This window comes from Amblyomma mixtum, chromosome 10 (genome assembly GCF_055824585.1).
Source record: "Amblyomma mixtum isolate Tamu chromosome 10, ASM5582458v1, whole genome shotgun sequence".
Lineage (NCBI taxonomy): Eukaryota > Metazoa > Arthropoda > Arachnida > Ixodida > Ixodidae > Amblyomma > Amblyomma mixtum.
This window is the reverse complement of record NC_143021.1, coordinates 88623255-88639363: the sequence shown is the minus strand read 5'-3', so window position 1 is coordinate 88639363 and position 16109 is coordinate 88623255. Positions and strand designations below refer to the sequence as shown.

Here is a 16109-nt window from a genome sequence, read left to right as displayed (position 1 = left end):
TCTCTTGAGACGGCGGCGGCGACCGCGTGGCAGCTGCGAAGGGTAAAACGGTGGCGAGGAGGAGAAGTGGCGACGTAGCGCGCGGCCTCTTTTATGGCCGCCGCTGCCGCTCACGCGTTCTCGCAACGCCTTGCGAAAGAACCTTCTCCTCTTGGGACGGCGGCCGCTACCACGCGGCAGCGGCGAGGGATAAACCAGTGGCGAGGAGAAGTGGCGACGTAGCACGCGCCGCGGCGGCGCCGAGGGATGGCTGACGCCAAGCGCGGTGTTTATTTATTATTATTTATTTATTATTTATCAATACTGCAATCCCCTCTGGGGATTTTAGCAGGGTGGGATACAATAAATACATAATGAAAACAATAACACAGACAAAGCATATAATACAAATTAGTTCCATGGAGCGTATAAACAGTTAAAGACAACACGACGACGAGCCTACTGAAGCTTTTCGCTTAAAAAAGGCGAGGTTGCAAGACAAGTGGGGCTGATCCGGGTCCAAAACCGGTTCGGAACGGGTCCTTTGAATTGTTTCTGAATCGTTTCGGTTCGGGTTCAGTTACAAGATGGCTAAAAAATTATGGGTTCGGTTGGGTTCCGGGTGAAAATTTGGGTTCGGTCCTGGCTTCGGGTTCAGGTTCGGCTCCTGTTCAACACCATGATTTATTCTGAACTTTTTCTCTACCGACCAGACTGCCAGCGCAGTCTCGTACAACAACGATTAGCGCAACGTAATTGCCAAAGATAAAAATAAACTTCTTGACAAACAACATCTAATCAAAGGATTGATGCCATGTGTGCATGCCACTATATAAGGCACTAAGAACTCTAAAGATAGCGAAGAAGGCACCACATCAAGAGAAAGAAAGGCGCATTTTGAATGCCGTGGATTCCCTGCGAAGAAACTACTCACAGAATACGAGCGCTTAGCCCATTCTTCGCGATGTCACGTACAGTTTTCAGGAGCTCGATCTAAAGCTCTGTCAAGCCGACAAGTAGAGGGGCTTCGGCGTCCTCTCGATGGGCGTCTTCAATGAGAAGGGGAATGAAGCTATGAGCAAGAACTTCAAGTCGACGGCTGTGAAACCGGCCAAGGCGAAGAAAACAGCTTTGACACTTCCGAAAAAGGTGGGACTGGAAAAACTGCACCACGAAGGCCAGATAGCGAAGGCCTAGCCATTGAAAGTAATTTTTGAGTCCCAAAACCCACAAAGACATGTGACCGTTTATAGCCATTGTCACAGAGCGAGGTATACAGAGTCGACCACTCTTGCCTACAGTGGTGCGAAGGATGCTCCGCACTGCGCCTGCGACGCCTAGGGACCATCATCGGGTTCGAGATGTGTTGGCCGAAAGCACCACGCGCGTGGACGCCGCGGCGTTCGCGGGCGGCCAAGATACAGGCCTGCGTGATTGGCAGGTCGTGAGCACCGGCTTTTTATCACTTAACGAGCACTGCCAGCTCAGCTGCGAACTTGCCACGGCTAGAATGCTGGCGGTGCGCAACGCGTTCGAGCGATGCGATACCGCCGGAACCATGCATGCGTCCTCTCTCATGGGAGTTTGCGCGAAAGGCCGAGTCACACTGCGGAAACAGTCCGCCGACCCGCCCGACAAAACAGCGTTTTCGTCGGGTTGGCGACCCCGTCACACCGCGTCAACACGAACAGTGGGGAAACGTGTCGCCGTCTCCCGCCGGCATGTGTCGGCCACATGTGCGCCACTTGTTCAGAAACTCCGTCACACCAGAAAAACCAGTTCCGTCGCACTCCCCGCCACTTCTCTGCCTTTGCTCGCGCGCTCTCTTCCGTGCGCGATCGCTGCGTGTGTACAGCCGCGGAAATTGTCGACACCTTGCGCTGCCGTAGCTGCTTGCGGTTTTGCAGAATGTCGGAGGAAGTATCGCCCTGCGCGGCTGCTGCAGCAGCATCCTTGATGCTATACTGCGCCGTCGATTCTGACTCGGACGACGAGCCGCCACCGCAGAAGAAACCGCGCTCCAAATGGATGATGGACTGGCTGCGAAGGGCGCCTGAGCAGGGCGCTTTCGAAAACTTGATGCGAGAGTTGGCCCTAGAAGATGCGGAGGGGTACCGCCGCTGGATACGTATGGACACCAGCTCGTTCGAAGAGCTTTTAGCCCGAGTGAGACCAGCAATCGAAAAAAAGGACACGAATTTCCGCCTTGCCATTCCTGCTGCAGAACGACTGGCCATTGGACTGCGCTACATCGCCACAGGTGAGCTCCTAGCTTAAAATTTTTTGTCAGCCGCAGTTTCTTATGCTCGGGAGATCACTACGAAAGCTTCTTTTCTAAGGTAGCCTCGTTCACTCTCGTATTTACGTGAAGTGCACACTCCCAAAGCGATGTGCCCGCTTGTGGCATGAGTAGGCATGAGCGATAGTCTCTCCCTTAGCAAAACTAATTTTGCGTGTGTTCTCTCATTATCTATCCGTTCTATGAATGCATCTCAGCTAATTTGTTGATATTTGACCTCGTTTTCAGGGGACAGTCAAATGTCCATACAGTGGCAGTTCAGAAGGAAACGCAGAACAGTTTCTGGGATTGTGCAAGATGTATGCAAGGCCATATATGCCGAACTCAAGGAGGATTTCTTGAAGGTATATGAATGGTGCAATTTGTCGGCTCTGCGACTGAAGTGAGACTATACAGTGTGACTTCTAAACAATTTTTTGTTTTAAGAACTGAGTGACACGTCGGTGCGTTCTTTGGAGATTAATTCTGTAGCTGAAATGAGCTCAACTTTCTAGTTTTGATTTTTGGGGGGCAAGAGTATATTGCAAAATTCAAGACCGTCAACATCGAAGATCTGCAGTTTTTGCAGTTTTATCGGAAATGTGGTTCAAATCTTCAGAATTATTATATTTAGTGGTTTTATTAGTGCTAGCGGGAATAAAAGGACAGGGAGAAGACAGGAGAGCTTAGAAAGTCAAAATTGTGCATTTCAAAGCTGTGTCAGTTACATATCCCAAGTCGCTGTGCGTAGTACTGCTGCCGAAATCCTGTTAACTGGTTCTACGCTGTAAGATACACAAAGGGCATTTCTATTTGCAGCATTAGAAATGCTATCGCCCCCATTTTATAAATGTGCAACGTGGGAAAGCCAATTCAATAGCTTTGAGGTGCGTATTTTTTGGCGTTTCATATTTTGAAACACATTGCCGATAAAGAAATATACTGGGCTCACTATAGATGTTCACGGCCTTCAGTTCTGCAACATAATCTCTTCTCATAAAGTAAAAATTAACAATTTTATTGGGTTTTTAGGCAAATAATTATTGGGTATCACGTACATGCCTGCCTTGCTGTACAGTCCACTTAAACAAACAGCACTGACGTAGCTGTCACCGTTTCTGAAAATAAAAATCTGTAAACGTTAAAAAAATCATCTGGTATTGTTTTGAAATTAATCTACCTGAGATGTTTTGGTTATACAGAATCATTTAATAAAAATTTTATATGGAGCAATTTGTGAGTGTATTGAATATATTTTTTGTGATAATTTAATGCAAAGTTAAAATTCTGCAATTCCGAATAATTATCTAACCTTACACTTCAATACACTTATTAGTAGAGGTAATAGGAAATCATAAAAGTGTAGCGGCATCCTCTGTGGTTTGTCAGATCAAAAAGGTTCAACTTGATCACTTGTAGGCGTGGTGCTTATGGGACCTCACTTGGCTTTAATAAAGCAACCAATCTCCACCGTCCTTCCAGGTGGCAGGGAGAAAAATTGAACCGCTAGACTTAGTCACTGTGTCACACAGCTGAGAATTCTGCTGTGGAATATGAACGACCAGCAAAATGTTTCTTACAGGTTCCTTGCCGCCCCGAGGAGTGAAAAGCCATAGCACGGGCCTTTAAGGACTTATGGCAATTGCCACACTGCATCGGAGCTCTGGATGGGAAGCACATAGCTATGAATCCACCAGCCAACTCCGGTGCACAATACCGGAACTACAAGGGATTTTTTAGCATTGTGCTTATGGCACTGGTGGATGCGGAGGTAAATTTTGTATTTTCTGATGTTGGCCGTAATGGCCCACTAAATGACAGCGGAGTTTGGAGTGAATGCGAGATGAAAAAGGCCTTGGAGGTGCAGCCATCACCGCTGCCCTGTGCTGAAGTCCTGCCGCTCTCCAAAAGGACAGCACCATATGTCATCGTTGGTGATGAGGGTTTTGGCCTAAAACACTACTAAATGAGGCCATATCCTGCTGGTGAGCTGACCAGGGAGAAAAGAATTTTTAATTGCAGGTAAGCACTGTCCTGAAGTTTAGCTTGCCATTTAACCAATGCTACTAATATCACAACTAATGCACACGCTCAGCGCAAAAAAAAGTCACGTAGCGATTCATTCACCCTGCACTAAGTTTTATGCAGTTGTGTGACTTGTCATGAGGTTAAATGCCTGATTGCCTTGCTTCAAATACTATTTTGGATGACGTGAAAATAACAAAAGGAGTAGATTAATAACAAAACTTTTATTTAACATGAATAAGTACCCATGAATGCTTGCAAACAACTTCAGAACTTGGTAGCAGACCACCAGTCAGCGTTGCCTTATTTCTATTTTTGCGATCCGTTTCAGACTTTCCCGCGCTCGACGGACAGCGGAAAATGCTTTTGGAGTGCTTGCGAACCTCTGACAAATTTTCCGCGCCCCACTTCGACACTCTCCTAAGCGAGCGGAAGACATTGTGTTTGCTACACTAGCACTGCACAATTACTTGCGCTCGAAGAAAACCAATCAGCAACTTTACACCCCTCAAGACAGTGTGGAGGTAGAGGACGTTTTGACAGGTATGTGTGTTTTGAAACTGCTGTACATGATGTGAAAGCCTGAAACACCGAGCTATCTAATGCAGTATATGTGGCACACACTGAAATGATTTTACAAGGGCACTTATGGCTTGAAGATCACAGGCTCAGAGAAAATTTCTGCAAGGCTTTTCATGAAACGTTCAAGCCTATGAGCCTCTCTCTTGACTGATACAAATCTATTATTTTAACCAAGAGTGTTAATTTTTCGTATGTATGGTGCTGCTATCTGATACATAGGGCACGTATGCAATGGCTCTTGGAGGGATGGTGTGAGCCCATCTGGAGCCATGAGCCAGCTCCGAAGAGTTGGAAGCAACAACTCCGTTAATGCCAAGGCTGTCTGGGATACGTACACGGAGTACTTTGTGAACGAAGGACAGGTCAGCTGGCAGTGGCGCCTCGTTGCCTAATCAGGAGCTTCTGCCACAATGAAGGCGCAAGTTGCACGTTCTTGTTGTGCCTTGACAGCCTGACTATGATCCGTTTGCTCCACTTTTTTGCTCTTCATTCACCATGCAGTGTAGTGGAAATGTAGCTTTATGCAGTGCTCAAAGTATGTTTTTTAACGATTGGTTTATTCAGAAAACATTACAGCGCAGCTTAGGGAGGCATACTAATGGCAGGAAAGTTGGTTGAGTAAGCTGCGTTGCCCTGGCTGCAATAGTAGCACAACAAGTTAGGCAAAAATTTATCATCTCCAAGAATAATTTTTTGGTACAAGGCTATGTAAATTAGGCATCTGCTTTGCATTTCATGAAAAGAGACTTACAAAATCACTATCTCTATACTAACATCACAAAAAGGAAATCAAATATGGGTAAAATAATACACATTGTCCCAAAGCACTGCATGCTTCTTCAACACCTCTGTTGAATTTACATAAATTACACACATACGACATGCACTGACATAAAAATGACTCACTTCACACAACAAAATGACATACCAGAACATCTGATGACACTACTTCAATTTCAATTTCGGTTGTAGAACAATTATAACACACAACACCGTATTCAATTAGTCACATGTGAATTTTGTTTGAGTCTGCACTCAGCTTACGTCCCTGATCATTCATCTGCTTCCTGTATAACTTGTGTGTTATGAAGTGCCATGCTATACTTTCCAATGGCATTATATCCTGCTAAGTAGGCCATTTGTCTGTGGGGCCCTTCAGGCACCTGCTGCAGTGCATTGGCCATAGTTGCGGCAAAATCGTCGCACTCATCTTTTTGCCGAGCGGCTCTTGCAGACTTATTTAAAGCATGCACTGCTGCTTCTAGAAGTAGCTTCTTTGCGCGACCATAAATTTCTTCCTGCTTTCGTTTCGCAGGCTCTCTCCGGTGAACAGTGGGTGGAGTGGCTGAAGCGCCCCTCGAAGTGCAGCCGTTGTCTGCGGGCCCATCGTTCACCACGACCGCAGTGCCTACTGCCTCATATTCTATGTTGTCAACAGGCTGCTGCGTCTCATCTAAGCACAACTGAGCGCTCTCTGTTGATCCGGCCTCTTCGTTCTGTTTTTCAACCTGCGACTGTGAAATAAAGCAGAAATAGCGCGGAGTTTCACTTTTATTCTAATCCTTCCAACTTGCTGAATTGTTTATTTTTGTTTGGGCTAGTAGTGGAAGTATTTATTTTATATCACCATATTATACAGTAAGGCCCCGAGGATGGGCTAAAGAACGCAGACAAAGTATGCCTCTTGATGAGACCTACAACCCGGATTACATATTGTGACACCAGAGGCAGAACGGCAAAAACATATGACAAAGCACTTTTATAATGTGTGCACAGTGCAGTGAAAAGAAAATTTAAGGTGTTACCATATTATTCAGTAACAAGCAAAACAATTTTCAAAATAAATACAGCAGAGTAGGAAAATGAAAGAGGCTGTGAAAATACAGCATTATTAAAACAAGCAGTATAACAGGTTAACGCAAATTAATCCGCACAATATCAACAATTTCTGGCATTGATTAAGATTATAGAGAGGATAAAAACATCTTCAGTTTTTCTAAAGACAAACACACTGGTACTTTGTTGTGCAGTTTCTACAGGGGATTGGTACACCTTACACAGGGTTGCAAGGTGGCTACCTGACCTTCATTAAATAGTTAGCTCTAGATTTTGTAGTGGATAGGGAAACCACATGTAAATCATATGCTATATTCCTAGAAAGGTAAGTAATGCGGAAAGAAATGAAATCGCGCTTGATTTTGTAGGAAATATGGACCATCAAACTTAAGTTGTTGCAATGAAAAAGATTGCCAACATAAAAAGTTTCGAAATATTTCTACAGCTGGGTCTGTACACAATGAATGTAGGGCTCTTTTATTAAGCTAAAATAAGCTATAATATAATAGGTACGCTATTCCAAGAATGGCACTGAAGAGGAATAACATTACCAAATAAAGGGACTGAGGGGAAAATGCACGTCTAGACATCCATGCACAAATATGGCAAGTGTTTATTTCCCAGGCAGAGTGCAGTTCCCAAGAAAACTGGCTTCACTGAAGGGAAAAGTTGCGACTTACATTCGCCGATGCCATATTTGACCGACTGTCACGCTTCGGGCATTCACTCAGCAGAAATACGAGTTCCGAGTAGTGGGCCCATCGTGGCACATAGATATCCTCTTGTCCGGCTCCTGATTTTTCGCTCGCTTTAACTTTGCGGTTTTCGTGCTGGAACTGCGAGCGCAGGTTTGAAAACCTCACCTTGACTGCTGCGGCTGCAAAAATAAGGCATCACCTCTTTAGAAATCTTGAAGAACAATACACACAATGATGGCCAGCATGACACCACACCTAATTTTGTTTATCTACAGTACTGCTAACTACAGGTTCCAGTTGTAGCAGAGTGGGGTCTGCATATTTACAACAATAGAAAAAAATAAGAAGGCTAAAAAAAATCGTATCATGCCAAAAATACGACTCAGAAATGGTACGATAGAAGGCAAAACCGAACAATTACAATTGTAACCAGCTTGATAAATGTGCAAGACCAGCGCAAAAAACGCAACACACAGAATTAAACAGGGGCTACATGCGTCTGCTTTTTGCGTCCTGTGTCTACTTCAATACATTCCGTATTTTGCGCTGCTGTTCCACGATGCATTGCCACCCCGGCCGGCTTTTTGCCCAATTGAAAAATAATTGGAGACGTGTCACCTTAAGTACACATCAGTACAAATCACGCCACAATGTCGACAGATTCATCAACTTTATTCCGCCCTGCCAGAGTAAAAAAATGCATAATTATACACATCATTCTTGCAATGAAACTGGAACTCAGTTAAATTATTCTGATTGCTATTTCATAGGGGGGGGGGGGGATTACAGCGCTGCTTTCTTGTTCATCTCACGTTCAAAAGTAGCAGGACAGGTAACTCGCGCTCACCTGTGAAGTCCGGTCCCAATTTAGTAGCGATCTCTTGATAAGCAGACTCTTTCAAATCACGCCGATCGTATTTTGGGTCTGTGATATCCCATAAATATCATGCCGCCGCGGTGGCTCAGTGGTTATAGTGCTCGGCTGCTGGCCCGAAAGACGCGGGTTCGATCCCGGCCGCGGCGGCTGAGTTTCTTTGAAAGAGAAATTTTAGAGGCCCGTGTACTGTGCGATGTCAGTGCACGTTAAAGAACCCCAGGTGGTCGAAATTTCCGGAGCCCTCCACTACGGCGTCTCTCATAGCATTAGTCGCCTTGGGACGTTAAACCCCATAAACCAACCAACCAACCATAAATATCGCCTCTCTTCAACCATCCCGGTAAGGTCACTTTCCTGGCGGCTGGAGAACGACGGCAGCATGTTTACGGGAGCAACTGGCACACTCGTCTGCTGTCGCGGCTCCTGCTCGAGTGGTTCTATCTCGCGCACAACCCCGTCAAGAAACTGCTAGTGCTCGCGGCCAAAGTAGGCTCTACACACGGCACAAGAAATTCCTTTTGGCTCCCTACAAAGCCGCATTCGTCAGAAGTCTACGCTTGCTCACAAGAATGCGACGGGGATCGTAGGAAGCGTCCTTCTCCACGGCGGTGGCATCCGCCAGCCGGTGGTGGCCACGGCAGCCGGTGGTGGCCACGGCAGCCTCCCCGTCTGCCTGCGCCCGCCTGCAAGACGCCGTACGCGGCAGATACCATTGCGACGAAAAAAAACCACGACCTACTGAAAAAAATGCTCATGTTTGCACTTTGAAAACGACGTTTCCAAGAACGAAGGGTACAAACGCGGCGAACCACCGCAAAGTGCTTGCTTTGGTTGGTGGGGTGTCTCCAAGAAATTCGCCCGGCCGGAGAACAGTGGCAACCGGGTCCGCGAACGCTGTTTGTTTCTTGTTCCGGTTCCCGAAAGCTGTCATACCGAGTCAACACCGCAGCAACCTGTCTCGTTTCTCTCCCGTTCGTGCGGTGTGACAGGAAGTTGTCGGACGAGTTGGTTGGACGACTTGTTGACGGGCCGCTTGCGAACGTGTTTGGTTGATGTCGTTGTTGTGTTTCCGCACTCGGGCTTAAATATTTGCGTAGACAGACGCGAACGACCAGGATCGCGATCACACACGGCCAAAGATAGTGCAGGTCACTGCCGTCTGAATCATGGCTCCACGTCTCACTCTGAAGAAAGGCATGCGGTTGCTATCATGGGTCGCACAATGTCCCATAAAGTCATCTGCAGTGCAACATGGAGGCCCATGGCCACCACCAGCAGGGCGATACAGGCTTTATACAAAGAAGGCCGCATAGCGGACGCTCCACGCGGGCGTCCTACAAGGGCGACGTCCGTTGAAGAAGACCGTTTGATCATTGCTGCGGCGGTCGCTGACCCTTTCCTGACTGCTAGGGAAATTAAAGACGAGCTTGGGTTGTCTCATGTAAGCGTGTCAACAGTTAAAAGAAGGCTTCATGAATGCGGAATCCACAGCATGGTCGCGGCCCAGAAGACTCGTCTCGAACAGTCGCACAGGGAAGCTCGACTGGAGTTCGCTTCATCTTGCGAGTCATGGACACCAAACAACTGGCGTGCTGTGATTTTCACAGACCAAGCCACCTTTTGCACCAAGTGGGACGTGTAGAAAAGATGTTGGCGGCCTGAGAGGTGTCGGTGAGCGCGGAATAATCATTTTCAGCATAAAATAAGCCCTGGCCATGTGCCCCTTAATCTATTATCCACACCGTCAAAATAAAGGAATAATTTACTACACGATTCGCTATCGAATTTTATTATATTATTGTTTACTGTAGTTTCTAAAAATTGTTAGTTTTGAAATTTTTTATTACTTTTGCTTGTTACAGTTACTGCATAAGTCAAGATGCCTGCCAAATTCCAAGCTTCAGACATTGGCTTTGATCCAGGTATCAAGATTAGTTTGGAGCTCTCAAATACCTACCAGAACTGCCGGAGAAAGCAGCACATGACGGAAGGGTGCAGCCCATAGGCGATAATTTAGCATGCGCTTGAATGTTTCTACCATTGTGAGCCGAACATTTCTGCCGATGGGTGCGTATAAATTTCAAAAGAACAAAATCAAGTGTCAAAACATGACTTTTCATTATGCTGTGAAGCGATGCTAATATACCGCGTTAAAAAACACGGGTTTATTGTTTAGCTTTCCGTGACGCGTTTTCTGCAACCAAGAAGACTGCGGTTCAAGTCGTAATCAGTAGTGCCTATGCTGCCCGGTTGCAGTTAGCAGGATTCAGAGAAACCAGCGTTTATAATGCATGCAATTCTTCACTCGAAAAGTATACCATATAATCATTTGGACATCATGTGCTGCCTAATCTGATCTATTTGCTTTTTCTTCGAACACTTTCAATGCATTACAGTGAATACGAGCAGTATGTATGGAACGTTCGTTCAAGCAGCCGTACCTCCATGCATGTTTGGGAGCAGTAAGCCAAGCTGGCCTCGGACCACTTTACCGATTCACGGATGGGATGACATCCGGGGCACACATGACTGTCTTGGGGACTGTTTTGGTGCCATATGTGCTTGATGGCCCTTTCCCTGATGGACCTTTCCGGCTGCAGAAGGATGGCGCACCGACACACATAGCCAAGTAGATGGACTAGGAATCATGATGGTGGACTGGCCAGCAAGAAGCCCTGACCTCAACATAATCGAAAATGTGTGGGGTATCATTTATTTATTTATACAAGATACCTTTACCAAAATGAGTTCCATCTAGTATGTCAGGCAGAGTGGCACTCGTATTTCTTATATTTTTAACATATTTGCAGACTTTCTTTGGGTTTATTTCTAGCCTTTGCCCAAGTGTGTTCAACTAAGCCCTTTTAGCCTTGCGTATTTCATTGGGTAGGTTCTTAGTTTGCTTTTCATCCCGGAATACAGAGTTAGCGCAGGCGTATCTCAGTATCTACGAAACAGGCGTTTACGTCTGTTAATCATAACTCGCAACTTTCTATTCATCCAGTGCTTATCGCCACGGCGTTAGCTGAAATGAGGCGGGATGGGATGAAAGTGTGCGTCAGGGATAAGATTTTAGTTTTAAACAAGTTCCAGAAAGAAACTATATTCAGAGAAGATCCAAGTGAAAGAAATTGAGGAAAAAACGCATCGAGTGCCAGCGATAAGGCAGCGGAATTTCCTTTTTCATAAAAAACACTTTGCGTGCTTGAGAGTGCTGGCACTTCATTGCATTACAAGACAATTTTGCTAGAACTACATCATGGTTGCTTATACCTTGCAGCGTTGTGACAGATTAGACTAGGCTGGGGTCACTGCTGAAAAGAACGTCTAGCACATTGTAAATGGTAAAGCCAAGTCTCGTAGGGGTTTGAACGAAATGGAATAATGAGTGGGCATTGATCACCTCACGGAAAGCGCTACATAATAGAGATGTAGTGTGAATTACTGGTTGCAAAGACGACCATTGTACGCTAGGCATATTAAAATCTCCGCCAAGAATAATGCATGTTGCCTTTAAAGCAATCAATGCGTTACTAAGTTGAAAAAATGGCTCTGCACTGGCAGAACCTGGAGGCCTATAAAAAGAACCAACTGCTAATGAAGTACCATCTCTCAGCAGAATTCGGCACCAGACAGCTTCACAGAAGTTCTCAAGGTTGAGCGACGTACTTCTTAAACTGCTATGAACAAGTATGAACACACCACCTCCGCGTGCATTGCCATCCTTCCTATACGCAGTATAGCTGGTAGGAAATATTTCGCTATCGCTTATGTTGCTGTCCAGCCATGACTCCGTTCCACATGTGCCACATGTGCATTTGTTATTTCCAGAAGCGAGTGAAATTTGTCAGTTTTATTTTTTAGACTACGGCAGTTAACGACACACAAGTTCACTATCAATAACTTTTCGAGGGCTAACTGAAGGGCGCGGTGATGGCTATTGCTCTACGCAAGTGGTAGTGTCTGTTTCAATGTTCTACATGAAAGTTTTATTGTTCAAGTGTAGTTTATTAAACCGCAGTTTTAGTTTTCCTCCGCGTTCTTTAGCAAACTAAGTTTTTTCCTGTGTTGTCGAACTTTATCCGAATAGTCCTCGCTTATCGCCCAGTTAGTATTCTTTAGTTTTCCAGAATTTGGAAGGACACAGGTATTTTCATGATAGTTTCGAACATCTGCTCTTCCTGCTCCGCAGACAGAGGCCCTGGGTTTTGTTCTACGTCTCCCGCAAGCAAAAGCAGTGTCTGTGAAAAGTGTGCGTATCCTGAACAAATCGCGGTCACATCGTACAGAAGGCCAGAGAGCATGCACACAGCCACTTTGGGATCCAGCGCCGGTTTTCTAAACGGTTTTCCCTTAACAGAAAGGTAGGAGTAACCAACCTGAGAAAGAACATGATGAAAAGCGTCTGGCTGCCATGTCGGCGCCAGATTCCGGTTTGGCTGGGTGCGTCAGGCGTTTATATAGGCCACGCTTGTACAGAGGGCTCCAGGGTTGCTAGTCGATGAAGTGTTCAAGCGCCGGTAGCGCTGCAAAGTCCAGCGTTGAAACGTCAGTTCAAAAAATTGGAGGCTTATCAAGGTTAAGCCCAGTGGATGCGAAGCATGTCCTTAGCGTTTGGAGCCATCTTGACCGCATACACGCCCGGCGCAAAGACGCTGGCGTGGTTGCGGGCACAGAGACTGACGCGACGGCGGGCGCGCGCCGCCTCATCCCTCGCGTGACCTCACATATCACGTGATGCAGCGATGGTGGCGCCGCCGCCGCGTCGCGCGCGACGGCGCGAACCGAAGCGTGGAGGCCTCCGCCGGGCGACGTCCGACGGCGCGATATGAGGCCCCATCTGCAGCCGGTGTGACGTCATCACGTGACGTCACATCATGTGATCTCACTTCAAGGTCAATGGTGGCCACCGCCGGGAGGCGACCGACGGCGCGATATGAGGCCCCATCTGCAGCCGGTGTGACGTCGTCACGTGACCTACTTGAAGGTCACTTCAAGGTCAATGGTGGCCACCGCCTGGCGTCGCGCGAAGGCCCGAAACGTACGTTAATATGCTTCGCATAAAAGCCAGTTCAGCAGGACGGACAAGATCGTTTGCGGCGTCACCATTCAGCGGCAGGCAAACCGATATCGCGGCAGCACCGAAAATTGCCATCATCTGCAGGACCTGAGAAAGAACATGATGTAACCGTCTGGCTGCCATGTCGGCGCCAGATCCCGGTTTGGCTGGGTGCGTCAGGTGTTTATATAGGTCACGCTTGTACAGAGGGCTCCAGGGTTGCCAGTCGATGAAGTGTTCAAGCGCCGGTGGCGCTGCAAGGTTCAGCGGTGAAACGTCAGTCCAAAAGGGAACTTCAGCAGGACAGACATGCTCGGTTGCGGCGTCACCATTCAGCAGCAGGCAAGTCGATATCGCGGCAGCATCGAAAATTGCCATCATCTGCAGGACCTGAGAAAGAACATGATGTAAGCGTCTGGCTGCCATGTCGGCGCCAGATCCCGGTTTGGCTGGGTCCGTCAGGGGTTTATATACGTCACGCTTGTACAGAGGGCTCCAGGGTTGCCAGTCGATGAAGTGTTCAAGCGCCGGTGGCGCTGCAAGGTTCAGCGGTGAAACGTCAGTCCAAAAGGGAACTTCAGCAGGACAGACATGCTCGGTTGCGGCGTCACCATTCAGCGGCAGGCAAGTCGATATCGCGGCAGCATCGAAAATTGCCATCATCTGCAGGACCTGAGAAAGAACATGATGTAAGCGTCTGGCTGCCATGTCGGCGCCAGATCCCGGTTTGGCTGGGTCCGTCAGGGGTTTATATACGTCACGCTTGTACAGAGGGCTCCAGGGTTGCCAGTCGATGAAGTGTTCAAGCGCCGGTGGCGCTGCAAGGTCCAGCGGTGAAACGTCAGTCCAAAAGGCCTCTTCAGCAGGACAGACATGCTCGGTTGCGGCGTCACCATTCTGCGGCAGGCAAGTCGATATCGCGGCAGCATCGAAAATTGCCATCATCTGCAGGACCTGAGAAAGAACATGATGTAAGCGTCTGGCTGTCATGTCGGCGCCAGATCCAGGAGCCAGATGAAGAAGAGTTTGTCAAAAAAGGCTTGTCTTAGCACCGCGAGATGGGGTCAACTTTGGGAAGTCGTAAAGGAAGAATGGGAACGACTGCGGCTTTTTCCTTATTTCGTAGATTCGTTGTACGATTCGGTTCCAAAGATAATCCGTTTCGTAAAAGAACGGCGAGGAGGTCCCATCTTTTACGGATGTCATTTGTTTTTCTGAACAGAAAGGGTCGCCAAATTCTCGATAACATTTATTATTGTTATAATTCATGTTCTTTTGTATGTTGGTTTCTTTTGCATGTGTTAAGTTTATATTTCGGTGTTTTCTTTTTATATCACTAGTAAAAGTTATTTCATTCGAATGCAGTAAACCATAGCAACATCACAATTTTCGAAGCCGCCGCGGTGGCTCAGCCGTTATGGTGCTCGGCTGCTGACCCAAAAGACGCGGGTTCGATCCCGGCCGCGGCAGCTAGAATTTCTTTGGAGAAGAAATTCTAGAGGCCCGTGTACTGTGCGATGTAAGTGGACGTTAAAGAACCCCAGGTGGTCGGAATTCCCGGAGCCCTCCACTACGGCGTCTCTCATAGCCTTAGTCGCTTTGGGACGTTAAACCCGATAAACCTAAAACCTAAACAATTTTCGGTAGGGAAATTCTCCTCCTGTTGCTTCTATTTATCATTGCTATGGCACATCCCCAATGTGGCATGCTAAGCAGTCATTAACCTGCGAGCCGAAAGCTTTTTTGCCTCGGAAATTCATCAGTCTCACAAACGAGTAACGCAGTGCAAAAAAAAAAAAAAACATTGCAACAGTCTTATCTTTTCGCATCTCTTCGACCTTGAAAATACAGTCTAAATAAATGTATACCCACATGCTTAAGGGGGTTATATCATGTGTCGCAGTTTCAAAGCTGTCAGCTTAATGCAGCATTTTTTTTCTCACTTCGTGCAAACGTATTCCATTCGTTACCAGACTGTTTCGGCGACGCATGCTTCCGGCGGTATCGCATCGCTCGAACGCGTTGCGCACCGCCAGCATTCTAGCCGTGTCACTTTCGCAGCTCAGCTGGCAGTGCTCGTGAAATGATACAAAGCCGGTGCTCGTGACTGGCAGATTACGCAGGCCTGTATCTTGTCCGCCCGCGAACGCCACAGCGTCCAGGCGCGTGGCGGTATCGGCCATCGAATCTCAAACCCGGTGATTGTCGGTATGCGTCGCAGGAGCAGTGCGGAGAATCCTTCAAGCCACTCTAGACAAGTGTGATCGACCCCTCACTCTTAAACAAGTACCTTCAACGACACCTTTCGAAGCTATGCCCAGAAGGTCTTCTCAAGCTCGACAGCTCAGGGACCCGCTTGAAGACCCTTTAGGAGGGACGGCAGGGTGTCAACTGTGTGATATCCGTGGACATCGTGGAATTCTTCTATTCAGTACCACAAGGGGAACTGTCCAGTGCCGTGCATGACGAGCTGGGCTTGCACGGAAGTGTACCATTTCAAAACAGCTGTGGTGTCACCGTAAAGTACTTCCTTTAGCTACTGGCCACTTACCTAGATTATACACTTGTGTGCTTTGAGGTATCTTCATTGGCTCGTGTATTGACCGTCTGCTATTGCACCAACTAGAAACAGCTCACTCGAGCGTAGTAAAAGTCGACCACCGTAGACGACTTTCTAGAATCTTTTTATTTATCGAAAGCTGTAGCTAAAAGCTACACAGACAAATTTTTGATGTCATTTAGCAATTGTGTGGAGCGATTGCGTTTTACTGTGGA

The 16109-nt window shown here is 47.1% G+C and overlaps 1 protein-coding gene across 1 annotated transcript; it reads right to left on the bottom strand.

Annotated features, from left to right (window-relative positions):
• Positions 1–12723: 12723 nt before the first annotated feature.
• Positions 12724–14324, bottom strand: LOC149326401 (uncharacterized). The gene is made up of 2 exons (XM_089564566.1): positions 13428–14324; positions 12724–12801 (listed from the first exon to the last, which is right to left on the bottom strand). The coding sequence occupies exons 1-2, from the start codon at positions 14322–14324 to the stop codon at positions 12724–12726; spliced, it is 975 nt and encodes a 324-aa protein (XP_089420692.1).
• Positions 14325–16109: the final 1785 nt, after the last annotated feature.